General features: G+C 40.8%; 1 protein-coding gene across 2 annotated transcripts in view; it reads left to right on the top strand.

Annotated features, from left to right (window-relative positions):
- The first annotated feature begins 212 nt into the window (after positions 1-212).
- RCAN2 (regulator of calcineurin 2) overlaps positions 213-27,208 on the top strand; it is a 92,193-nt gene continuing 65,197 nt past the window's right edge. Inside the window, exons 1-2 of one of the 2 annotated variants that reach the window (XM_071548219.1) lie at positions 213-273; positions 9,343-9,569. In XM_071548219.1, coding sequence (XP_071404320.1) covers positions 9,345-9,569 — 225 coding nt within the window. In that variant the 5' untranslated portion in view covers positions 213-273; positions 9,343-9,344. Of the gene's footprint in view, positions 274-9,332; positions 9,570-27,208 lie in introns of those variants that run through there. The other variant, XM_071548218.1, reaches the window with a different exon arrangement.

The following is a 27,208-nucleotide window of genomic DNA, read 5'->3' as shown; positions in this document are numbered from 1 at the left end:
TCTCACGTCCCCCTCCTCTCACCCGGACCCCGCGCGGTGCCGCGGGACCTGAGGGGCGTGGCTAGGTCACGAAGGAGGCGGGGCCAGCACGCTCCTCGCATTCCCATTGGCGACTCCTGCTGCCCGTTCGCGCGGGGGGCGTTGCTGATTGGTCCGCCTGGTCCTCCAGCTGCGCCCGGGCGGGCGAGCAGGCGCTGGCGGCGCGGCGGGCGCGGGTGCTCGGGCAGTGACAGCGACAGTGACAGCGACAGGGACAGCGCTTGCGAGCCGCAGGTAAGGGCAGGGTCGCCGCCCCGGGGGCTCCTTCCCCGGCGGGGCCGCAGCGCTCCCCACCGACCTGCGTTATGCAACCGCCCCGCGGCCGCGCTCGCCCCGCGGCTCCTGCCACATCCCCGGGGCGATGCGCGGCGAGCGCGCGGCTTCCCGCGGGGGTCGGTGCCGGTGTGTGCCCCGCTGGGATGCAGAGGAGCCGTGGGAAGGGGCTTTGCAGCGGTGCAGACCCGGACCGGGAACTCGGGGGCTTCGGGCTGGGGAGCGCTGGGAGCCCGAATCCCTGCGGGAGGCTCTTGGCGGGCTGCGTTAAACTTGTCTGCGGCATCCGAGGGGAATGGCTTTCAAGTGAAAGAGGGTTGGTTTAGATTGGGTATTAGGAAGAAACTCTTTGCTGTGAGAGTGGTGAGACACTGGCACAGGTTGCCCAGAGAAGCTGTAGATGCCCCATCCCTGGAAGTCCTGACGGCCAGTTGGATGGGTGCTCCGAACAACCTGTTGAAGTGGAAGGTGTTCCTTGCCCATGACAGGGGAGTTGGAACTGGATGATCTTTAAGGTCCCTTCCAACCCAAACCATTCTGCGATTCAGTGATCCCACACCAATGTCATTTGATGCTTATATAACAGGTAGCTCTCCAAAGTTACTGGTTTGTTTGTTTTCTTCACCTCTCCTAGATTATTTTGCATCTCTTTAGAATACTGCAGTCCTTTACTGCTTGACTTTGGAGTTTAATGAAATTTCTTAAAAAGAAAATGTATGATAGGTTTATACTGCTGAAAGAAATCATACAAACGAGACTTGTATTTTACTCAGGGTTTGTGCTTTACATCAGCTTTTGTCTTAGGCTTTCAAGTGTTGCCCTTACAAATGGTTTGCTCTTTGTTTAGCTAGTTAGAATGTCTCCTCTGTAGAAAATGAGAACTCTTTTTCTTTGAAAATACATAATTACTGTAAAGAAACTGCTGCATTTAAAACTAAATTTTATGGTTGCATATAGTTCCTGAACAGATGGAAGTCTGAATAGTATAAGAATATAAAACAATAACAAAAAAATCAAACGTAACAGTAAGCAAGGGCAGAAGATTTTCTGTAGATGATCAGCTCTGTTTACTGGTAACTGGTGCCTTTAACAGCAGGAACTGCTCCATTCTCCTTAAACTTCTGAGAAGTTGTCAGCTTTGTGATCTAGTTTCTATCCTCTTTTCAAATATTGTAGTGTATACTCAGATTCAGTGGCTTGGTTTGTCATTGTTTGTGTTGAAAATGTTTGTCATTGCATTCATGTCCTTAATGGTTTTTTAAGTCATAAATTATTCGTGTGTGCCAGCAGGAAACCCTTTTAGAGGAAACTTTGAAATTTTAATCCCAGTCATCACAGTGCCTTGAGTACCTTCCAGGAGTTAAGCACTGTGAATGGCTCCTGTTGCAGGTAGTTCTGGCATAGATGGATTCTTTCTTTCTTTGCTTCCAACAGGGAAAGAGAAAGTAGTTATTGGTAAGAATTGGGGTACAGTTATGTCTTTCAGGTTACAAGCTGGAGGGCTGTTAAGAGAGTGCTCCACTGACCCCTGTGTGAGGTGACAGCTCTGGCTCAAGGCCAGTGACGCTCTGATGCCGTGTGCCCCTTATAAAACGGGCTTGCTTTAAATAGATTAGCATAGAGGCCATGTGAAGGTAATCAGGAAGCTTGTTCTGGTTTCTTTGTGTTTAGGGAGGGTTTCTTTTTTGTTCTTTGAATACCTTTAATGTTGCCATGGTAACTGTGGTGCCTGATTGATCAGAGCTCAGCTTCTTGACCATAAGAACAGCACATGAAATCTTCACACCTTGCATTAGTTGCTCCAAAGCATCACCTTTCCTATTGTGGAATGGGACGGGTTTCTTGGCTTAGTTGGGTTCACCTGGAGATGCAGGTGCTCAACAAGTCAATGCCAATTCAGTCCCTTTGCTGGTCACAGGATACATCCCTGGCGTGGGAGGCACAGCTGAACCTTCAGCGCAATGTGCCCATCTTGGGCTGCTTGAGCTGGCCAGTCCTGCTTTAGAGGAATAAAACAGAATAGTCCCTTTGGATGTTAAAAGCTTCCAAAAATAGTTACAAAGTCTCAGCTAAATTTAATACGGCCAGAATGTCAATGGAAAGGATTAGAACATTTGGGATTTGCACCAGTTAGCATTTAGAAAAAAAATTAAAATCCTCTTCCTCATATCTGAGAGGAAGATGAAAAGTGTTAGAGGAAGAGTGGATGTTTTGTAAGAGGAAAAGTGAGATTGACACTGTTTTTGTGTGATGCCAGCCAATCTGGAGCTCAAATGTGAGGGAACACCTGCAGTGGTGATTTTGTTTCCTGTAAAGGAGACAGTCATTGCTGAGGTGGGAGACCAGGGATGAAGGCAGAGGGAGAGAAGGGGAGGGGATGACTATAGTCTGTGTTGCTTTTGAGACTGCAGAGGCTCATTAATCCTGTCACGTGAGGTCCTGTTCTGCTCTTTCTAATTAAGTAAAAAGCCTCCATTTAAGTCTATGGGAGCTTTCCACAGTGACGAATTAGCACCATTAAAAATAATGCTCATCTCCATTGTTCATTGTGCAGAGTGGAATGGAATTTCAGTAAGTTCTGTGTGACCTTCCCTGTTCCTTCTTACAAAGTCTTCAGTATGGGTTCAGTTGACTTCAGTATAAGTTGCATCCCTAGGCTGACACTACTGAAATTGGTGACTTTGCTACTTGAAGTCAGTGAATATTTTAAGTAAAACCTGATTGTTTCAGTAAAATCTTACCCATGGGTTTGATTTCCTCCCACTTCCTGCTGACTCCTTGAATTATGGTAATCTTGCTTTTTTAGGGGTGTTTTTAATTCAGTAGGAGCCAAGATGGAATCCCTACACTTTTCCTGGACTCTTCTAGAAAAGCAACTGCAACTTTCCTTGCTTTGTTTTTCTTTCCCCAAATTTTCTTAATTCCTGCAGATTACAGTTTCTAGGTTTGCACTCAGGACTCAATAATACTTCTAGTTTATAGTGATTATATTTAAAGCTTCTATTTGTAACATTTTGTTTGCTTTATTCTATTTTTAGTCATGTTGTTTGTCATGGCAAGCACTGTTTAATAAAAAAAAGTGAAGTTTCCTAGTGATTTCAAGAGATATGTGCCTGTTTCTTGGTGTCCCTCAGGGACTCTTTCTAAAAACTCTGAAGACAGGAAAATGTTCACCAAGGAAATGTCTTATTAGTTTCCATAAAAACAATGGGCAAATCTATACATTCTTGGTTGTATATAAGGCATTGGTCCATTCTAACACTTCATGTACTCATTTTGTTGAATGAAGACCATTTTTCTGCTGAGGTTTTTGGCTCTGTGGGGATCTAACTTCATGGGAAGATGTACATCTTTACCCTTTCAATTTTACACTAAATAAGTGCAATTTTTCAAATAGAAACTTTAGGGAGCTATTGCTGTTTGCCAATGAATATAATTTTCTGCTGCTCTCTGACAATTTTAATTAGAGGTGTGCTGTGTCTAAAAATAGTGAGGTAACAGAATGAAGACAGAGCTCCCACTTGGAATCTCTACAGATCATTTGATCACAGTATCTCCAGTGCTGAACTGACATAGCCTGATTTGTTCAAGTGGGAAAGGGGCTTTGAGCTATTCCAAACTAGAAACCCTTTGTGCTGGTTTAAAGGCAAACCAGCAGAGGAAATGAACCCACCACGAGAGAGATTATAAGTTAGACCTAAAATTTAATAATAATATTACAATAGATACACTGACACAAAAGGGAAACTGCTTTCAACTCACAAAACCCCAGCAGTATAACCCAGTGTCCTGGGGCACAAACCCAGGGGGGGTTTGTTTGCCCTTGTGCTGAGACCCCTGTGGCTCCCCCAAGTCCAGAGCAAAAGGAAATGAAAACCCTGTTGGTGCAGGCGAGGGCTGTGGTCTGGGTGAGAGCAGTGATCTCCTCCTGTCAAGGTCCTGCTGCTCCTCTGGATCCCATGAGAAGTTTCTGAGGTCTTCTGACCCACCACTTATGTACCCTCAGGGAGCACCCAGTCCCTCCCCCTGACGGGGACTCACACAATGGGGGATTAACTCTGGGAGCCAGGGGGTATTGAACTGTTGATGGCCCATTGGCAGCTCCGCCCCCTCAGGCTGGGTGTGAAGGTGCTAATGACTCCCTGGGCAGCTGCTGCTAATGGCCCATTGTCCTTGGGGAATGAATAGAGGGGGTAGAATACACAGCTTTGATCACCCCTCACACAGTGTTAACTGGTCCCTCCTGCTGAACTAGGACACCCTTGCACACCTGCACCACAGGAGGAGAAATTTGAAATAACTTTCATCAGTGTAAAGTGATGTATAGGGTCTGGAAGAGAAGTGGCTGCTGTGGTTTTCCAAGGGTTAATAATGCTGCACTCTTGGGATTCTGTTCTCTGGGATGTATTATCTGACTTGAAACTTCAGGGTCAAAACTTTACACCAAATTCAGAAATAACACAGATAACATTTGGATGAACTTTAAATAATGGGAATAAATGGATGTGGCAAGTGATCAGTATTAGCTGAAGGTTACATGAACTTGAGCTCAGGTTTGATTATGCCTCAGTATCTCAGACTTCTCAAGGGAACAGTCCTGCTACAGAGTTTGCTGGTGTGGTCCCAGTTCAGATCTTGAATAATTTAGCATCAATATTGGTGCTGGACAATACCTTGTTGTTACTGCATTATTTTTTTATGGCGTTGCCACTTCTTTTTGAAATTTTGTATGACAACTTCTGGTATCAAGTATTTAAAAATTTCCTGATTTGAGAAGGGAGAAACAAATGCACAGCTCAGTTTGAACTCACTGAATTTAAAAAGTAAAATAAGTATGGTTTGCTCTTATGAAGATGTCTTTTTTTCTTTTTTTTTTATAATAATATAAAAGGAACCCTGAGTGGGGGAAGTGAACTTACTTTGTCAGGAGCTGTGGAAAGGAGCTTTAAGATAAACAGAATTGTGATTCAGTGATTGTATTACAGTTACATAAAGGATTACTTTTAATTGGGCTTATTTTATATGGAAATGCATTTCATGGATTATACATGATTTAGAATTAATTGTTTTATGGGATTTGAAATGTAAATTCTTTTGTTCTACATTAGGAGAATAATAGAAAAAAAATATTTTTTGCCAGAGGATTGCCTGAAGTGGCTAAGCAACTTCAAAGAAGGCACAGAACACTACTCACAACAAAACACCTGAACCTTAAGGTGTTTAACAGACATAAAAAGGATACATAGTTATGATTTTTGTGTGAGTAACATTATTCATAATGTGGAAAAATTAAAGATTTCCAACTCCTGACTAGCTGAGGATAACTTGTGATACGGTGATTTATGAAGTTCATGCAGAGCTGTGAAAACTCTGATTATAATTTTATGAATGCTTTAAGTAGGTTTGTTGCTGAAAAGTGCAGTCCTGACCTTGACTGTTGCCTGCCCATTCCCAAACTTGGTCGTGTTTTTTTTCTGGTTGCTACAAATAATTATGCAGCCATGAAGTGAATCTGGTCAGTTATCTACCAGATAGACCTACCTAGTGGAGTTAAACCCAAATGTTTTTTCCCTAGACCTTTTCTTTTACTGGAATCAGTGGTTGTGCCATGAATCTGAGCAGGAGATGCTTTCTCCACTAGAAAAGGCAGCATTGGGCCTTTCCCTGTGTAGGGAAGTGACTGGTGTTGGAAATGAGCTGCTCAAAGTGTGTGACAGATGATGTTGCATCTTTTGGCAGAAGTGCTAGTTTGTCCAGTCAGAGTCTGTACTTCCAGCCCAAGGGCTTGAAGTGTGCTAACAAATGTTGTTGATTCAAGTATGTTTGTCCCCTCTGATTATCACTGAGCTCAGTCTCTTAGGCAGTTTACTTCTCTTGGGGAGCATAAATGTATTTTATTAGTGAGATTTCTGTTTTAACTGTGGTGCTGTGCTTAATGTTGTGCAGAACATGGGTTTGTACAGCAAAGTTTTATAAAACAGTTGTTATTCCATACAGAAGTTCTTAACTGTGCAGGTCCCATCAAAAGCTGGGCAGAGGATACAATAATGAGGGTATGTAAGTTGACTTGCCAGTGGAGGGAACACTGCTCAGAATTCTGGGTATATCTGAAGTGTAGAAAAGGCTTGTGCAGGTATACACAGCTACCTACAAGTCTTGAAAAAGAGCTGGTCAAAAGGCATGTATGACAGTGACTTTCTTAAAAAGACTTGGCCAATACCAAAGACCCACTGGGCAAATCTGTCTCAATAATTGGCTGAAAAAAGAAACAAGCTTTTCTCGTTCAAGAGTTCTAGCAGAACAGAACTACTGACATGATGTAAGTATTAACTAACTTCTTATCTCGGCTGCTCTAGTGTGTGTTCATTTTGTTACTGGTTTAAAACCTGAGCTTCATGGTTGTAACTTAAAATCCAGTTCTGTTTGCTGAATTCCTAACTTAAAACCTTTCCTATCTAGTACCTACCAGGAGAGGAAAAATACAACTCTTTCAGGAGGGAAAAATAAACAACTATTTAGTGAGGAAAGCTATAGACTTTTCTGACTTCTGTCAGTAGACTGAGATTCTCCACTTCCCTGCACACCCTGATAGCTTTGTTATGCATTGGGAAGGGAGGTATGAAACTTGTTAGCTTCCATGAAGTTACCTTTAACATTCATAATCCAAATTCCTGCAAGTTTTGACTGTCAGCTTCTGTGACTGTAAAATAGTCCCTGACTGCAAGTGGTTTGCCTGCTGTGAATGAAATGCTTCATACAGACTGACAGAAGCCTGCTCTGCCATGTAAATTATGTTTTCTAACACACTGGGCTTGAGGTTTATTTTCATAACCCTAATGACACAGGCTAGACTTGATGACAAACACACTTAGAGATGATTGTTCTTGGAGGAGATGATCTATTACTGCTTTTTGCTAGAAAAAGTATTACATTCTGAAGTGAAATTTCTGGCTGCTATGAGGATTTCTTGGTAGTACTTCCCTGGATATGTTTATCCTGATATGTACAGTAGTACTAGGCTTAAGTGAGTTGGTTCAAATACCAGGGGCAATCTTACTGTCATCCTGAGCCACCTCCTCTGTAATTTCTTTGGGCTTGTCTTTTTTTCAGTTAGAATTAACTTCCTAAACTGAGATTAATTGGAGATAGTTGCGCTAATATTGGACTGAGCTGGTGGGGAAAAAAAAAGTATGTATTTGATAACCAAAAAACCTGTCCTCAGGTTAACACAGTAAAAGAGACAGCTGTCCTGAGCCTCTCCTGCTGCACTTCCTTCCTCACAGCACTGCATCCTTGTTTGGTTTAACCCCCTTCTTCATCAATTACATGCATATAGTACAGGACGAGGAAACGACTCTGTTTTTACCTGTATAACACACTTTACTACCTGGAGAAGGAGAACAGTGAAAATCCTGTGACCTACCAGCTCTCTGCACATCCCTGTATGCACTGTGAGTGGTGTGGCTGTTCAACATGGACCTCTGGATGATCTTGAATTAGCCTGGTGTGTCCTTGTGACTTGAGCTAGGTAACCTCTGCATCCCCCTTCCAACCTTAGTGGTTCTGACTAGCACTGGTTAATAAATCTCTGTTTTGGGAGTGTGGCAAGTGTAGACTCAGTGCTCCAAACTGATAACTTTTGAGCGTGACTTCAGCTTGTTTTCTTGAGAACTCCTGTCATTAGCCCTGAGACTCCAGCAATAAGAATTACTCATATTTCCATAACGTTATGTTATGGAACGATGTGCTCTGTCATCAGCCAAATCTAATTTCAGAGCAGCAGCAGAGCAGGGGTTATATGAAAGACACAGGCATAGCAAATTAGCTCCATAATTTAGCTTTACTGAGATTAAGTGTAATAAGCTCATAGGGTTTAATTTTGGACACTAGTTCTATATAGTGTATTTGAGTTAATATTTACAGCTATTTATAGAGAATAGCAAGCATGCAGGAGAGCAAGGGCAAATCTGAAACAGATGAGCACTGTGCCTTTATGTAACTCTCTAACTCCTTGTGTTATGAAGAAAAAAAAAGCAGCTAATGATTGCATATTGTCATTGAAAGGAACAAATATAAGGGAATTAATTATTATCCAGTAAGCTCCTAGTCAGCTTAATGGAACTCGAGAGTGTAATTTGGTGTCTAATACACTGGTACTAAGGACTGCTAAATACCTGATTTTATGCTAATTAACACACTGATATTTATTTGGACCTTGACTTATTCCCCTTGGCTGGTATGAAGTTTACTCTTGTGTTGACAGGGGGGATGTTCTTCCATATATGAGCTTGTTATTTCTATGTGTCTTAAAACTGCCTTTCTATTCCGATGCATTTGGGGTAAAGGCTCCAAAAAGTCAGCAGGACTTTCCTAAAAGTGCTTAGAATCATCTTGAGCCTGCTTTTCCCTTAACTTAGTTTCCTGGTGTGATTAAGATGAGCATGGGCTAATGAGCATGGAAATACAAGGTATATTCTGTATTGAAACTGTAGAAAAAAAATGGCTTTATTCTTTTTAGTAGAGATGTGTTGTATTTTAGTTATACTGCTTTTCAATGACTCTGTGTTCATGCTGCTTTCCAACAGGGTCTTTTTTTCCCCTTGTACTTGATGCCTGGTATTATTTTCAAAGTTATTTTCATTTTCTTCTTACCCAGTGCATTCACTTCCAAAGCTGGCTGCAAGCTCTAAATAACCAGCCTGCCTTCCCAGTAACAAACTTGGCACTCTTAAACCTAAATACAACATAGTATTTTCTTTCAAGGTGATGTCTCTCCTCTGGTTGTGTCCAGCAGTTTGTGCTGATACATTGAGGTCTTTCCTGTGCTAATAAATGAAGCTAAAGCCAAGCCCGTTTGAGCCTTGGTGAGGCTCATCTTTAATGCCCTGTGTCAGAGGGCAGTTAATTGCCTTAAAATAGTGTGAAATTTACTTTCCACAAACTAAGCCCCCAAACTAAGAATCTCTGGGTGAACTTGTGGACGTGGAATGTTTAAAAATGTAACTGTTTGTCACTTCTCCATGCTGCCAGGGATGAGGGGAGACTCCTACTTCTTTGGAATGCGGGGCCTGGGTCACTACGGCTGCATCCCGGAGGATGGAGGACAATTCTTACTCTACTCTATAAATGGAGACAGCAGCTTAAAGAGATGTTTTGCAGAGGAAGATTTTCATGAAATAATTGATTTCAACGATCTCCCCAATTCACTCTTTGCCTGCAACGTTCACCAGTCCGTGTTTGAAGACGAGGACAGTAAGGTACTGTGCCAGTTTCCATGTTTGCTGTGTAAGAGAAACTTAATATTTGCTTATTGTGGTCAGTGAAACAGTTTCATCTGTCTTCTGCAAAGAAACTTGATGACAAATATGACTTCTTTCTAAGGTGACAACAACGCTCTGCCATGATGTTTATTTCAAGAGCTTACAAGCCTTTTTGGCCGCTGAGGTCAACAAAGATGTTTTGCTTTTGTTCAGATTTCCAGAATACTGAAATGCAGGTTTGTGTCTTCATAGCAACTGCAGCTGCAGTGATGGCAAAGTTAAACATGTGATGGTTGCTGCTTCTTGCTGATCACACATCACTCTGATGGGAGGCTGCCTTTCTGTATTTATCATACAATCAGAAAATTGTTTAGGTTGGAAAAGACCTCTAAGATCATCGAGTCCAACCATTCCCCCAGCACTGCCAAGTCCACCACTAAAGCGTGTCCCCAGATGCCATATCCACACATCTTTTAAATATCCCCAGGGATAGTGACTCAACTGCTTCCCTGGGCAGCCTATTCCAATGCTTGATGACCCTTTCAGTGAAGAAATTTTTCCTAATATCCAATCTAAACCTCCCTTGGCATGCCTTGAGACCATTTCCTCATGTTTCATCAATTGCTAATTTAGAAAAGAGACCAGCACACACCTCATTACAACCTCCTTTCACATAGTTGTAGAGTGACAGATAAGGTCTGAAGTATTTTAAGTTATCTGTAATACTGTGTTCCCACTATCATTAGTTTTAGATTTTCCATATAAAAAACACAAGAGAAACTTTATGAAAATATTTTCACTATGCAATTAATCTAAAACAGAATGTAGAGAACAACGTGCTCTTAAAATAATATTTAAAAAAATTCAACTTTTGCAGGAAGCATTCAGTGTCTGTTTCCAAGTCTAGAATTCTTCCTGACTGTGACTTCAGGAGTATAAAGCTGATAGCCTGGGGCTTTATTGTCTGATTAAATGAGTCTGGGCTAATTGTTATAGGCACTTCTGAGGCTACTTGAGTATCCTGTTCAGAATTTTCAATTCTGAAACAAGCTGGCAGAGGTACAGTGGGTTTTGGCTGGAACTGCCTGACATATCCAGATAAAACTACAAATTCACTGGGACCAGAACTTGCCAGGATGGACAACTGATCTTTAGTGGGCAAATTACCAAATGAAAGATAAATAAAACAGGACTTCTGAGGATACAGGATTCCTGTTAAAGGTATCAAAAGTGGTGTCTCTTGAGGCTTCACAAGGGAATTGTTTGGGTTTAATTTTTTAGGCATCTTTGTCCTTCAGAATGATGTCTTTTGTATGTCTGAGTAGTATAGATTAAAAGAAAGATTCATAGCACAGCTATAAACAAAATGTTTATATTTATACATATAAAAATCCTACACTCTAAATTGTAGTTTTGGAAACCTGTGCCCCATTTTGTTGTATGTAAGACTTTTTGCTAAAAAGCATCTTGCATTTATGTCCTTCCATTTTGCAAAATTTTCTAATTATCTGGTAATGAGCTTGACCAAAGTTCAAGTGGTCTGAAAGCCCATTTTAAGGGAAGAAAACGGAAGCCTGCCTAGAACTGGAGAATATCTCTTCATCCTGCAGAGATTCTATCCCCACTGGCTCCAGAGCTTTCCCCTTTGAGAGCTGCATTCTAGTATTTAGCTGATGGCTTAGTTAGGAAATGGAATGGGTGATTATATAAGTATGTGGGATAGCAATCCCCAAAGACTTGCAGGACTTAAGGATGTGTTTTAAGAATAGCAGCTGGGTTGTGGAGGTGGATATTCTGTGCCACGTGCAGGTCTGTAGACTATCTGTCAATTCCATGGATTGAACAGCTCTGTTTGCAGGTAAGTAGTTACTCCTGTAAGTCTACATTTATGGAGATGGGATTACCTTCAGATTTCTCATTAAATCCAACAACCCGGGGAGTTGATTATGGTTTTATTATTCCTGTAAAACATGTACTTGTGTTCCCTGTTGATTAATACCCATAATCCTTTCTATTAATAACTGTTGCTGCAAGATAAGAGCACATATGAATTCAGTTTAAAATATTGTCAAGTTACTAAGTGAAACTTTAAAATCTTACACAATTATAGTAAATGCTGCTAACAATCCTTTGACTGTTGATCCAAAGTATATATAAAGGTACACTAAACTTTTTCAAATAACTTACTACAGTAATGGTTACATCTACAGTCACTTCATTGTGTTATTCCTTCTACAGAAAGTAAAGTTTTTTGCTATGTACCTTTGGCTTTTACTACTGACCTGCATTTTTAGGAGGAAAGTCAAGATATGATCGGTTTGGAAGTTAGAAGTTAACCATTAAAGAAAGCTGGAGAAGCCTGTCATTGTAAATGATTTGTTTGATTTAGGGTGTGAACTTAGTACATAAATAATATTCAAATACATAAAGTTCTGAGTGGCTTTAACATACAGCAGTATTAATGTAAAGAATTTACTCAGTTAATTTTAAAGTTACATTACCTGAAGTGTTTAAGAGGCTGAACTGCAAAGTTCAAACTTCTAACAAGAAACACCTAAGCAATATACTCACCAAAGTTAGGTTTTAAAAGCAAAGTGCTTAAATATTTTTTGCTTTAATTTGAAGGCATTTACTTTGTGTAAGATACAGGGGAAGTTCCAGTTTGTGCTTGAGTACAGACTTGCAGCACCCTGGAGGGAACACTTGGCTGCACCTACACCTGTGCTGTGGATAAGCAGATTTGCTTTGCCTGTTCTTACAGAGTCCTCCTGTGTTAGAAATACCCTTTCACCAGTATTGTGAGTCTACAATCCCTCTTGGAAAGGATTCTGTGCTGCCTGTCAAAAGCAATGATGGCACCTGTAGGGAGCCTGAGTTTGGACCATCGTTTTCTGCAGATGAGGAATTCCTGCAGCTGAAGTCCATGTCCTTTGCAGGCAAAGACACTGGATCAAGCCAGGCTTGGGTTTTCTCCTGGCTGGCACCCTGAGCTCTCACCATAGCAAGTCTGAAGAGTTCTGGGCCCTGGGATAGGAAGGTGCTTGTTGCCATTGGGCTTCATGGAAGCTGCATTGGACTCACTGCCCTTAAACACTGCAGAGAGGGAGAATATAGATTAATTCTACCAACAATGTATCTGTTGTGTTACAGTAACAGAGCATATGGTCAAAAAATATTTCCCTACTTTCCAGGCCTGTGTTCTTGGAAAGAAATCTGTACTTAGACTGGAGAATGCCCCAGATAACTGGGTCGATAATGTGGGCATTTAAGGATTTGTGCAGGATGGCTTAGCAGCTTCAATGCGATAACAAATTCCTACAACTGAGAGGAGGTGGCTTTGCTTATCTTCACTCCCGTCATGGGCAGCCTGTCCCTTTCCACAGAAAATGAAATTGTACCTTCTCTCCAGGGTGCTGGAAAATACGGAGAGTTTTAGGTTTTAAAAACCAGAAAAGGTGTGGAGCTGATTATCTAACAGGATAATCTGTTGCAAATCTGGGGTCACATTCGACTTTGTCCCTTCACTGCCCTGTGTTCTGATCATTTGTTTTGGCACAAAGCTGTAAATGGTAGGGGCAGATTATTTTGGGGTTTGGAGCACACAGCACTGACTCGAGTGGGTCATGGAAGTCTTACTGTAAAGAAGCTAAAAATAAAATTGCTCCTAAACCCTGGGATTTGTCACATCTCTTGGAAAAACTGATGGGGCTACTTACGTGGGCAAGATAGGGCAAACTGAGACTTATTTTTGGCTGATGGTGTGACTGAATGGGAGGTGCTGCTCTTTTTAGCTTTCCTGATAAAGCCATTGTGTTGGTGAGCCAAAGGGCATGTCTCTAATAACTCCTAAGGGTGTGTTTCAGCAGTTAATTGCTACCCATAACCCTTAAACTTTCTGGATAGTAACTCTTTTGTTGTGCTTTTCTTATGCGTATGTCACTGTTTTGTAAAACCATCTTTTCTGTTCTGCAACTTGAACTTCCTTCAGGCTGAGACCGGTAAACACACTGTCAAAGTGAAGCATCTTTGTCTTTTAAGATGGTTTCTTCGGATCCTGTAGTGCCTCAGGAGGTGCTTAAGCAAAGCTGTCATTATTAGAATGTGCTTTCGTGAGGGAAGGATGTGTTTCCTCAAGCTGTTTACAGCCTGTATGCTCCCTTTTTTCTCCATTCTTTTGCCTCAGATTGGAAGGAGCACCGGTTAAATTTGATAGTTTTACTTCTCATAAAAAATAGTTCGTCAGTTTCTGAGCATTTTAGTTGTGGTGAAGCTGCCTAGGCAGTGAGAGACAAAGTCCACTAAGTGCTTTTTCTTGCCAATGTAATTTAAACCAATAGGAGATGATATTTCTCAGTGAAAAAAGTACAGTGATCAAAACGTGTTTCCAGTTATGGACTTCACAGTCCAAGGAAGACCCGAACTTACTGGGAAGAGGCCCCTGAGATGAAGGGACTGGATGTGTCTGCTGTGAAGAAAGGCCAAGAGAGCTGTGCCTGTTGAGCTGAAGAAGAGAACACTCAGGTGGATCTTAAGGGTGTGTGCAAAGACCTGAAGACACCGTGCAAATAAGGCTGATTCAGGCTCTTTTCAGGGGTGTCAAGTGCCAGGACTAGAGGTCATGGGCATCAACTGAAAGACAGGAGGTTCCCTCTGAACATCAGGAAACACTTTTTTGCCTTGACTCTGACTGAGCATTGGCACAGGGTGCCCAGGGAGGTGGTACAGTCTTTGTCTCTCCAAGGAGATATTCCAAAGCTTGTCTGGACTCTTAAATGTCCCAGCTTGAGCTGTGGGTATATTGGACAAGATGACCTCCAGTGGTCCTTTCCAACCTCTACCAATCTGATTTTTTGAAGTGTGTCCTAATTCTTCTCATGAAGAGGGTCAGATATGTGAAGATAAGACTGGGGAATAGAGGTGATCAAAAACACATTTCCTGAACCATGCCCTTAATGGAGGCAGGGTGGGGAAGGAAGGAGAGAAGTCAAACTAACAAGTCAATGGAAAAGATAATTCTACTTTAATAGAAGAACTTCACTATGAAAACAGTTACTATTTTCACGAGGGATACTTTCACATTACAACTTTATTTACATATATTGGATGACTTCTTGCTCTGACTTTTTTTTTAAATGTGTATTATTGCACTTGGACCTTGAAAATATTCAAGGCTATCTCAGGTGAGTGCTGGAATCTTTGTCCAAGGGTGATACTTAAAGAGAGTTATGCAGCTTTACTTGGAAAGGCTTTTTTCCTTTGAACTTGCATTCAGCTTTCTCAACAAAGCCCATCTTCATGCTGCTATTTTTATTTTTAAAGTGCAGTAAAAGGCACTGGACTGCTCAGTGGTCTGCTGTGTTGTCTTTAACTTTTACGTTAATACTGGAACTGAAACGTTCTGCTGATGCTGACTCTGAAGCAGATAATTGAAATGTGTCTGTTCAGTGTTCTTTTTAAACAAAGTGGAGCCAGTATGTCTGCTGCCATGTGTGAAATGTTTCTTTGGTTCCCTTGTCCTACAGGCTAGTTCAAGAAGATGCTCTGGGAGGCTCTAGGCAGGCTTTGTGTCTGCAGGGCAAGATCTGTTCCTTTAGTCTTCATTTTTAAACATCTAGATTGTGAAGTCAGAATCTCTCTGGTCATATTACATCACTGAAGCCTCTAGGTGTTGAGTCATCATTATATTTAGAGGGTGGCACACTTCTTTTTAGTCTAATATTAGTGTTCAAGCCTGGACTCAGTGGAAGGTGACCCTAGCAAAGATGAAGTCACGCTCCAAGGCTGGAAAGGAATGCAGGCTTCGTTCTGCCTTCCTGGTACACTTGCTGTTGCTTTGTTTTACTTTCAGTTTTTCTACCTTTTAAGGTTGTTGTTGGCTGATATGATAACATTATCAGAAACTGCCACTTGAAGCAGACTGTGTCTTGTGCTGTGGAATCTCTACCTGCTTTGCTTTGTCCTGCTTTATGAACAAGATGAATGTTATTCCCTGGCATTCTGTAAAAATGGAAGCGTTTCTTTACTATACTCTATACATCTAATAAAATGAAAATACAGAGAGCTTGCAACAAAAAGCTGTAGGAGCAGCATCCTTCATGAATCATGGCTGCCCTCTGGGGATCCTGTTTTGCACTCTTCCCTGGGTGGTGGTTTGCAGACAGCTAAGCACTGCTTTTTTTTGCATGATCAGGGAAGCACTAAAATAAAGCTATAGGAAGTTGATCTTACTCTGAGAAATACACAGTCTAAAGTTTTTTCCATTGCATTGTTTTTTTTCCTGTAACTAATTTGAAATACTTTTCCTTCAAATCATCTTGGTGCAATACAGTATTTTGTCTGAAAACACGTGTGACCTTCTATGTTCTGCATTTGATATCCTGTCTGACTCCTGGAGTGATGATCTGTACTTTTTCAGACTCATTATAGAAGTTCTCTCTGCAACTGAAAAGAGCTGTTGGTATTTGGCATTAAAATGGCCTTAAATGAATAAGGCTCGGTTGAGATTAGATAATAAGAACAAATTCTTTACTGTAAGGATGGTGAGGCCCTGGCACAGGTTGTCCAGAGAAGCTGTGGCTGCCCCATCCCTGGAACTGTCCAAGGCCAGGTTGGATGGAGCTCTGAGCAACCTGGGATAGTGCAAGGTATCTGTGCCCATGGCAGTTGGAACAAGATGATCTTTAAGGTCCCTTCCAGTCCCAACCATTCTATGACTCTGTATTTGTCATTCATATTCCCTCACTTTATTTCTCATAGTACAGCTGCTAGACCTTGTCAGTCAGCTCTGTACTGGCACATGGAATGAATGGGATGTAATGTAACAGCTCTTCTGTGGGGCTGTTGGTCTGTGCTTTACCCACAGGTCAGGTGTGAGTTATGTTGAGGAGCTAACAGAAGAAAAGCAGTAACTTCATGAAGTTGGATATTTTGTAGAGTATGAGCCATCAAAACATAACTGGCAGTAAGGTCTCCAAAGCATCTGAGTGTTTGGAGCTCCATAGGTCTCAAACCACGGAGCGAGGTGCTGAGGTTTCACTGGAGAAAGGGCAGTAGGGAAGTTAACCTTCACTGACATTTGGGACCTATTGAGTATTCATTCTGGTTTGGAGGAAGAAAATTAACTAATTTTGATTGGTGCAGTTTGCATATTCAGAATATTAATGCATATTTATGAGGAGATTATTTAAGGTTGCTCTTGTAGCTAACAAGACAACTTGCACTTATGTATGTATATAGGGTCTGATGGTAATTTTCTCTGAGGTGATCTGAATTTCTAAAGGAGCTGTAAGGAGTTGTTAGTCTAGTTTAGGCATCCCTTCCAGCTTCTCTCTTAGGTGGTTCTGGCTGTTACTGAAAGGCTTTAGCATTTCTACTGTCTTTCTGGAAAGATGCATAAGCTTTATGATTTGATTTCCACCAAAGAAGCACAAAGGGCATGCTGAGGGTGGGTACTTGTAACAGCATGGCCAAGTTGCATCTGCATATTCCCACTTCTTCCTGTGCAAGTAGAAGGTATAGCTGACCACAGTTGTCCTGTTGCCATCCAGGAATTACCAAGCTCCAAATATTCCTCAATTGAATCAGTGTTCAATTCCTGCCCTGAAAATGTGCTGGTCTTTTTTTTTTGTTATTATTATTTTCTTTTTAAACAGTAAAAACCCCTCAACCAACCAAAAAGTAAGTATTAAGTATTCCTGAGCTTGAAAGGCCACTGCCTGTAATGTGGATGCTACTAATTTATACAGTCCTTGGAGTTATTTTCCCATCCATGCACAGGGTGCTTGGTAGCACAAATGCCCTTGTTTCGATGGGAGAACGTGCCTGGCAAAAGACCAACTGGGTTAAAGGTAGGCCTGTATTCCTTGCAGCTGAAAATCAAAATAGGGCTTCAAAGCTTTTAACTGTACTAGTTGTTTGTAAATTACAAAAATAAACTGATTAATGTTCTTTCCAGAACACAAAACAGCAGTTACTGTCTGCTTTTTAAATTTGGAAACGTACTTTTTTCCTTAAGAGCAACTATGGAAAAATTCTTCTAGTGTTGGCTCTCTCTGGCCATGTTCTACTCTGCTGTCTAGAGGGAATGTGTTATCTCAAACCAGGGTGGGTGGGAAATCTTTCCTGGGAAAGGACCATTCAGGGTATTTCCTTTTTTTTTTAATATAGGAATACAATTTTCTTATCAGTTCTACTAAAATACAGAGTTTTGAATAGTGAGACATTTTAACAAAGGTTTTAGTAAATCCATGCCAAGGTTCATGGGGGCTTTCTGTTATGGCATGAGAAAACAGGCTCTGGGAGCCACAGGGAATGGCAAAGTCTTGTATGTGAGTCAGTAAAGAACCATTCTCTGAATCACTTCTTTCTCTGGCACAATGGCTACCATAGGATAAACTGTGGGTAGGTCTGATTTAGATATCCCTAAACACTGTACAAATTTAGATTAAGATTCCACCTTGCAGTTGTCTGTCTCCTGTAATAGGTTGAACTAAATTCCTGGGCTCAAATGCCTTTTGATCTCTGAGGAAGTTAGATCTGGCCTGGAACACTGAGGGAGGCTGGTGTGGCTTTCCTCTGAGCTCCACCAGTGATGGTTGGAATGGGGAGGTCAAGCAGGGACTTCTGCTGACAGAGGAGTTTTGGTGGTGGTGCTTTTTCCTTCTGATTATTCTGATTGAAAATATTGGAGGGTTTGACTGTGCGTACATAAAATACTTTCTTTTCCAGGGTGATAGCAGGATATGTCCTTTTCTGGGATGGGAAGATTTATTGTAGCTGCTGAAACTTGCTATTCTTGACCAGTATTACTCCTGTGGGTTTTGGGGTTTTTTGGAGGTTTGTTTTCTTTTAATTTGTCTGGCAATCCAAGGCATAGCATGTTTTTGTGAAACAGTGTAAAGCCAGGGTGACAAGACACCAAGACACACTTGGAATAAACCACAACCATGAACTCTACAGGAATTTCCTTGTGTCTAGTTGAAACTGATGCTGGCACATGGCATATTAAAGCAAGAAGTCAACCCTCCTGGTATCTGCTGACACAACAAGAGCTACAGTTCTCGAAAGGAAAAGCTGCCTTTATGTAATTTGTAGAAAAGTCTTTGGCTTGTCCCACTAAGTAGTTCTTATCAGCAAATATCTGCTAACAATCTAACATAGTTTTGTCCTTCTTCTTCCAGCAAACTGTCACTCTGAAGTCAACAAAAATATTGTTTTCCTAGCTGATAGTAATCAAAAAGTGCAGTAAAGCCATTCTAATGTGGTTAGAGCAGCAGCTGTTCTTTATTTTAATACCATCAGAGGTCCTAATCCATCCACAAGTTCTGATATCAGTTTTCTGGCCCAAGGAAAAGGCTTCTAAATGAAGGTCAGCCTTCCATTAGCAGTGCATAAAGACAGTACATTTACAGCTGAGACATTCTGGCTTAATCATATTCAAAACAATAAATTTATAACTCTAATTACCAGTTATTTAATGGAATTTCTCAAGTCTTTCATACAAAATATATGTTAAGAACACTGCACCAGTTTAACATAATAAATAATTGCTTAATAGAGGTGAGTAAAAAGTAATGCTTGAAAAGGAATATTGTGTTAGAAAATAAGGGGCATGAGAAGGTGGTTTGAAGTAATGCAGAGTGGAAGAGATGGCAGCTTTAAATTTGTGTCATTGATTAAGCCAAAATGTGCAATAGATGTGAGCACAAAAGTGAGAGATCAGAGTTGGATCAAGGGGGAATTAATTATTGACTACTACTGTGTATTTGAAAACATGTTCTCTTCTGTGCCAGAAAAAATCCTCATTCTTTTCCAGCCGATTCAAATTTTGTGATTTGCTGCATTAGTGCAAGGATTTCTCAGTGACTGTTCTCAGATCCAATGTTTGGGCAACAGATCTGCTGATAAACAACACCATTCCCTCAGTGAGGATTTTGTTCAGTTTCTCAGGTTTCTGTGTAAAATGAGTATGTGAATAGTTTTAAAATAATGTATCTTGTACTTTTTTTTTAATTGTCTTGCTTTAGTGTTATTACTTTTATGTTCTTTTCTTCTAATTCTTTTGTATTTTCTGGACACTCTCCCCTGCTTAAGTTACATGACTTTTGAACTGGGCTTTGAAACTTAATACAGAAACAGAGGCTTTGCAGATATGGTAGATGTAATGTGTATGTCTCAGAGGGATAAGAGAAGCCTTCCATGTGATAGGGACTAATGAGCTGGAAGTTAAAATGACAGTAGAATGGGAAAAAGAATTTACAGTATCCCTGGCAAGAGAGCAATGAAGGCATCTATTACATTGCAGCAAGGTGGACTCAAGTCAGTATGTGTTGTCTTTAACTGTCCTTGCAGTGAATTTAAAGACATTTTCCTATTTCTCTAGATAGTTCTTCTTGAAAGCTTTTGGATTTGTTTGTTTGTTTGTTTTGTTAAACAGCTGGATTTGTGGTATCCCTGACTGAAAGTACAGTCAGCTCACTCAGTGTTGAAGTGAAGAGGATGGGTATTTCACATGGCTGAGGCTGTGTTTGGTCGAGTCACAGGGCTGTCTGAATCAGCCTTCTGCCACTTTGGGAACTGGAGTCATTTGTGCTTCCTTCAGTTCCTGGGACAGGGCCATGTACAGACTGGGAGCACCGATGCAGTACAGGCATATTGCCTCATATGCAGTATCAAACATTTTTTATGTACATTATCAAGTTTAATTTCCTTTGCCTGTGGATGCTTTCACTTTTTTGCCTTTGTAAAGGTTTTGGGTGGATTGTCCCAAGAATGTCACTGTAATAAGCAAGGAGACAATTGAGGTTATATAGTGATATATGCTTAAATAAGTACCTTCCAGACCCGTTCAGTTCTTATGTGCTGGTGATCATGTTCCTCTGAATAAACATGCAGCTGCTTCTCACCATCTGACTCGAAGGTTTTGGTCACAAAAAGTTCCAAATCCCTTTCAAGTCTGCTGCTAACAACAGGAGCTGCAGAAATATGTCACAGAATGGTGTTATGCTGTCCTTCCTTCCTGTGTCCTTCTGTAAATCCCTTTATCCTTTGAATCTGTAACTACATATCTTCCTTTCATGTCTGTCTTTACCTGGAGTGTCCATTATACCTGCTGTGTGCTCTGTGATGCAGCTGCTTCTAATTGCTCCTGTTTGTCTCACAGTTAAAGGGAGAAACAAACAGCATAAATGGCACAGGAGTGTTTCTTAGGAGGATAATCTGTTTTCCTTTTTTATATTCCACTGCCAAATGGTTTAAATAATAAAGCTTGTACCTTTAATAGGTCTTTCCTGAATAAATTGTTTTATTAATTACTGATTGTCTTGATCTATCACACTTAGAGTTCTGAATGGAAGTTTTTCTGACTCCCTGCTGGTTTATGACCTACATATAGCAGATGCAGTGTGTCCTGTGCATGTATTTAGATTCTGGGAAATTTTTGTGGAGCTGTCACTTACTGAAGCAGAGTTCTGATTATCTATTCAAAGCCCTTCTGCACCACAGTCTTTCTGTTGATCTAAAATGTATGATCTGATTGATGTTGTATAGTGATGACAACAAAAGCAACTGCTTAAAATAGCTTGTCTGAGCTTTGTGTCTGCATTGCATGCGTTCACTTCAGGTCTAGGAATTAAATCCTTATCTGTTATTTGTCAGTCTTGAAACAGAAAGAGAGGTATGGATGCCTTATCAGTACCTTCACTGAAGATGAGACTTTTCTGAGACTCGTATCTGCCATTCCCAGCACAACCTTGTATTTTTCCAGCCTGTTCTTTTACTAACAGGAGGGGGAAAAAATGCTGCACAGTTCTGCACTTAGTCTGAGAATTAGTTTCATGTAAAAACCAGCTACTTTCTGCTGGTAATACTGAAGGGGAGGAGGGGTGGTGGAGTCTGAATACAAACATTAATGGGCACCGTTTTCTCAGCAAGTCTTCATAAGCTGAAAAATCACATGAGGACAGTGACTTCTTTAGGATTTTACATGCTTTATGCACTGCAAATACCCAGTCTTCAGTTTCTGGGTTGGCTGATCTTGAAATATTTGGCACCTGCCTTGCTTTTTCTTCTATTTCTGCATTAGCACTTAATGCTTTCCTTACCTCACTTTGTTTTGAAGGACCTTCAGCTATTCTTTATCCATGTTCTTGTAGTATATGCACTGCTGTTAACCCCAGACCTGTAAGACATGAGTTGTGTCAATATTGTGATATTGATTTTTAGGGAAACTTTAGGTTCTTATTAATGCCTTCCATGTTTTTGAGCTTTATGGTACACCCAATTCACCATCTGTATGTTGGTTGTTTTTTACTCTCTTGTTTTCTTTCTCTTGAGGGCATACCTTAGGTGTGTGCTTGGTGAGGTGAAAGAGAGTATTTGAACATGGCATTCTTGCACAGAAGCATCACTTCTGAAAGCTGGAATAAAAACACTAATGTTAGGGAATTTGGGTTTAAAATGATGAAAGTGAAAAGCACTGTTCCACTTCTTTCTGATCTCCCCTTGCACCTGATAGTCATGCAGCAAGTCATCTTGATAGTGAAGATAAACTTAGTTTATACACACTTAGACTATTTACACTGCATAAAGGAAAATCCTGACTGGTACAGGAAAAAATTCTACCCTTTCTGTGTGAACTCAAGGCCATCAGGCTGTCTGTTCTCTGCTTGTACTGAGGGCCATGGGTGCCATCTGCTGACTCCTCCATGCATCACACAGCTCATGGCTGTGAGAAAAAAAGAAAGATGTTAAGTAACATAGTTTTAAATACTCTGCCACTCGAATATTAAATACAAAATACAGTTTTTAGTCCTTGCTTCAGTTTGTGCAGTGTGAACAACAGTGTTCACCCTAAATGTATTTGTTTCATTTCAGCACTGCAAAACAGTTCTACAGAATTATTATTTTGTAGCTTATGGTGGACCTAGATCTTAAGTTTTGCAGTGTCTTGTGGCTCAGTATCTGCACTCTGATTCTGACTCTGCACTTTATTTTCAGCATTTCTGAAGTCTTTCTTTGTTCCACATGTTACATTCCATTTATTCCACATGTACATTCTTGTACATAGCTAGAAAGTCAGACTGAAATGATTTCATCCATGTGTTTGCTTGGAAACCTGGTAAAATAGGTTTTGTTGTCCTTTGTGATATACTAAGGGCACTGCCAGGTAAAGTGGTACAAATGGATGACTACACCTGATTTAGTAGCAAAGCTGAGAAGAGGGACAAACTGAAGGAGAGCAGTTTAGAGAGACCATACAGTAGTTTATTGCCTACTTATTAAGTTGGGTTTTAAGGCAACTTCTGTTTTGTCTTGCTTGTCATAGTTTTCTTTAAAACCTAAAATAATTTTCTTGCTTTGGGTCACTCAACTGAATGTTGGTGAGCATCTGCTGAGGAGGAATTCAATCCTAATAAGCATGACAGTGTGATATCTAATGCCATAGTCCTGCTGTAAATCAAATCATGTTCTGGCAGGGGCTCCAGCACTATAACGTGAGATGATGTTTTCAGCTGAATTATTAAAATGGTCCATGACATGCTTTTGGCTGAGGACAAATAGTGCTTTCCCTAACAACTTCCAGGCATAGTTTGGGAGTCTGCACAGTCCCTGCAATCATTCCCAGTAGCTGTTTCAGAAGATAAGAGTGAACAGTTTCCTTGAAATAATTTTATAACACAGTTGTGCAACACATGGTGGTTGTGGCAGGGCCCAAGTGCACAACAGGCTGTAGTCAGTATGACCAGTCCCACCTTTGTGTATTGAACCAGGAGCTCCATTTCAGCTCAGGATGGGCCTTCATTCCTGGCCTGATGACATAGATCCTTGGACACACAGTGTAGCCTTAGACTTGCATTGCAGCCTTTCTATTTTTGACTCTGGTCCCATCCCTTTCTCCTTCTGGCTCTCTGGACAGACCTGGACTTGTTTCCATCACTTTCTGTGGCCAGGGCTATTGATGGTTACGGTGACCAGCACCCTGCTCAGCGCAGGCTGCTGAGATGCTACGGATAAGTCCAGAGTTGGACTTGATGATCCTTGTGGGTCCCTTCCAACTCAGCATATTCTGTGACCTGTGAGGGCACTGCTGCACTATGGTCACCTCAGGTTCCAGCTAATCCTCATTCTTGGAGCACCTTTGCTCTCCGTGCTCTGGAGAGGAAGTATAACCAAATGATTATGGGCCTATTTGGGACTTGAGACCCAAATTGTGTTCACAGGTTTGTATTTCTCCCCTGACCAGGACTCCATTACTATCCCACCTACTGTAGGTGGGATGTTGTTAGGAAAGTAGAATCCCAGAATAATTAGGGTTGGAAAAGACCTCTGAGATCATCAAGTCCAAGTGTTAATCCAGCACTTCCAAGTCCGCCATTAAACCTTGTCCCCAGGTGCTACATCCACATGCCTTGTAAATGCTTCCAGGGGTAATGATTCCACCACTTCCTTGGCCAGCCTGTTCCAATGCCTGGCAACCCTTTCAGTGAAAAAAATTTTCCAATATCTGGAATCAAGTTCTCTGGTGTAACTTGAGGCTGTTTCCCCTCATCCTGTCACTTGTTACCTGGGAGAAGAGCTTGACCCCCACCTGAATACAACCTCCTTTCAGGTAGCTGTAGAGAGCAAATTCATCCCAAGAATGATTTAAGGCACTTAACATGCCTGGCTGTTACGCCCTGAAGATTTGTTGGTTTTTTAAAATTTTATTTTTGGTAAAGTAAAAGAGAAGTATTGTTGCATTGAGATGATTAAAGTCTGATCCATGTTTATGCATATTTATTGACTTATTCATCAAAGCCCAACTGAAGTATATAGGATTATTTGAAAGCAAGGTAATGGGTAAGATGGATCAAGTTCAGCCTGGCTTAGATGAATGGGATCAGTTAAAATATGTAGTAGTAAATTATTTAAATACATTTGCAGTGTGTATTGAGCAAAATGAGAAGATTGAGTATTTGTGCTGTTCCTATCCCAGCCTTGTTAAAGAGATAGTTTTATTCTAGTTTAAGAATATATCACTTGTCTTCTCCACTTGACTGCTTAGTGGGTGGGGAGAAATCTTTGATACTCTTATCATTAGGAGGGAGGAAGGATGTCCTCCAGATATGCACAGTAGTACTTAATAGAGCTAATTGGTGCCTAATGGGTACAGTCACTATCTAATGCATAAGGATAGTTAAAGAAATGAATGGACTGGAGAGAAAGCTTCCTGAAATATTTGATACAACTGTGGTTTTAAATTCATAAAACAAAGAAAAATAAGTATAATTTTCAAGCCTTGCAAACAGGAAAGACTGGTCTCTTTGATGTGGTTATTGATTATCGTAAGCATATTAGGACTATGATGCTTGTTAGTACAGCACCTAATACAGTGTACTACACCCTAGAGGAATAAACACAACCAAAATGAATAAGATCATGCTAACAATGCCAGGATCAGGGTTTTTTTGGTAGATATGACTCATGTCCCTCTGTAATACCTTAAATGATCTTGGTGATATCATTTTATATTTATACAACTTTGACTTTTCAATGAATTCTAAGCCAGACCCTTTAATTATGAACTTCCTGCTCTAAGGTAATACTTTAAAATGGTTTTAATGTGAGTAGAAAAAAATCAGTTTAATATATTTCTATGAACTGAGTGTAATGATGACCTTTCTCTGCATTACTTTTTTCTGAGTCTATAAGGGTAGATCATAAACATTCCTTTCAGTTTGTTTTCTTTTTATTTTGCCTATATTTTTCTTCTGTGTTGCATGTACATATGCATGTTGTGTGTGTGTGTGTGTGTACTTTAGGAAAATAATTCTGATTACTGGCAAAAATTCCGTTTTATTTCTAAAATTAATTATTCTTAACTGGAATCCTGTATACATCTTATTTCTGTTGGCAATACTGGAAGACCCTAAAGGCCAACTACGTAAGAAGATGATTTTGTATGTTTAGAAGTACCTGTGAAGAATTACATTGTTGTTCAAAGTCTGGGTAAATATAATAAGTTCTTTAAATGTACAGTGATATTTAAGTGCCAGTCAAGGAGGAGTCAACAAGAGAATTGTCAAACAAAAGCAAGGGACTCTTCTCTAAGCTCTTGGCAACGCAAAGTGTATTGTATAGTTACCATATTGAGAATTTGACTTCTCTCTGTGGTTTTTGTTTCTAAAAGCAAGCAGAACTTTCTGCTTTTCCTCATGCAAATAATAAATAAAACCCGTAATGAGAAGGTCTGAAACACATAAATTCCTTTTTGAGTTTGAGAGTGGTAACAAGCGCCCGCTTGGCTGAGCAGAGTGGCAAGTGTTTTATTTGGTGCATCCACATACTGGACTGGTATAGGCTTTGTCCTTCCCAAGAGTGTACCCCAAATTATCATTGCTGCCCTCAGCCTTCATTGTATCTTCACAGGGTCACAGAGACATTGGTTGGAAGGGGTCTCTGTAGGCCATCTCGTCCAGCCTCTGGCTCAAAGTTTAGGACTGTTTCCAACACTAGTTGAGGTCAACTCTGACACTTTTTTCATCAGCTCTTGGAAACCTCTCTGAGCAGATGCCATCTGTAAGTAAGAACCTCGTATTACCCTTCAATTAAAAACAAATTTCTGCAACTTAAGTCTTTACCCCTTATTTACTATTTTAGTATCATTTTCACATACAGCAAATTTTCAGTTTGTCTTGTCCAGAGTGCTTAGGAGGATACTGAACAGTCTCTGCTCTGATACTGACCCTTGTGATATTCTGCTTGTTATTTGTTGTCAAGTGGATGTTGAGCACTTCATAATTAGCATTTCAGCCTGTCAGTTCACCACGTTCTCAACCCATTTGAACAGTCTGTTCATGCAGCTCTTACTTCCTCAGCTCGCAAATGAGATCACTGGGTCAGGATTTAGCTAAGTCGGTCTTTCTCAAAGCTCTTTAAAGTGCTTATGAAACAGGTGATATTTGCATTATATTTGAATGCTTAATATGAACATACTATTTCCTGTGTCTCTGGTTTTGTTTTGGTTTGGTTTTTAATGTCTTGGACTGACTTAAAGAGAAAGCTCAGTTTGCCTTCCCTGAGCTGCTGAGCAGCCAAAGAGATGTTATTTCTTCCTTGGAAGCAGCTGAGCCCTGGGAAAAGCAGGCCTCCAGAATAGGAAGTAGCAGGAGAAAAAGGTGATGAGAGGAAGAAACCTGCACTGCAACAGAGTTTTGGGAAGAGCTGGAAGCAGAAGCACAAGCTGCAGAGATACTGGAAAAGGACTTCCCAGGGAACCAGAGAGAGCGCTGAGTTTCCTGCAGTGCAGGAAGCCACTTTGTTGCTGGATGGAAAGTCACCCACAGGGTAACCCTTCTATCTCTGAGGATACAGCAGACAGGGGTAAATTTGCTTCCAGCTGTGTTTCATTTCTCTTTTCTTGCTGTGAGGCTTCTGTATTTTAAAATGTTCTGATCCCAGTCTTCAGTCACAGATAACTGCGTCCTGTGCTCCGTCAGCAGCAGCAGAGCCGGCGAGCTGAAGGAGGTGATTTATTTTATTTACTTGTAAAGCAACTTCTGGGATAGTGTGTCCAGTTTTGGGCCTCTATATAAAAAAATAAAGATGTAGACAAACTGGAGAGGGCACTGAAAGGGAGCACATAACGCATGGAGAGG

This window comes from Pithys albifrons, chromosome 2, assembly GCF_047495875.1.
Source record: "Pithys albifrons albifrons isolate INPA30051 chromosome 2, PitAlb_v1, whole genome shotgun sequence".
NCBI lineage: Eukaryota > Metazoa > Chordata > Aves > Passeriformes > Thamnophilidae > Pithys > Pithys albifrons.
Note: the sequence above shows the minus strand (reverse complement) of the source record. Positions and strands in the feature narration are given on the sequence as shown.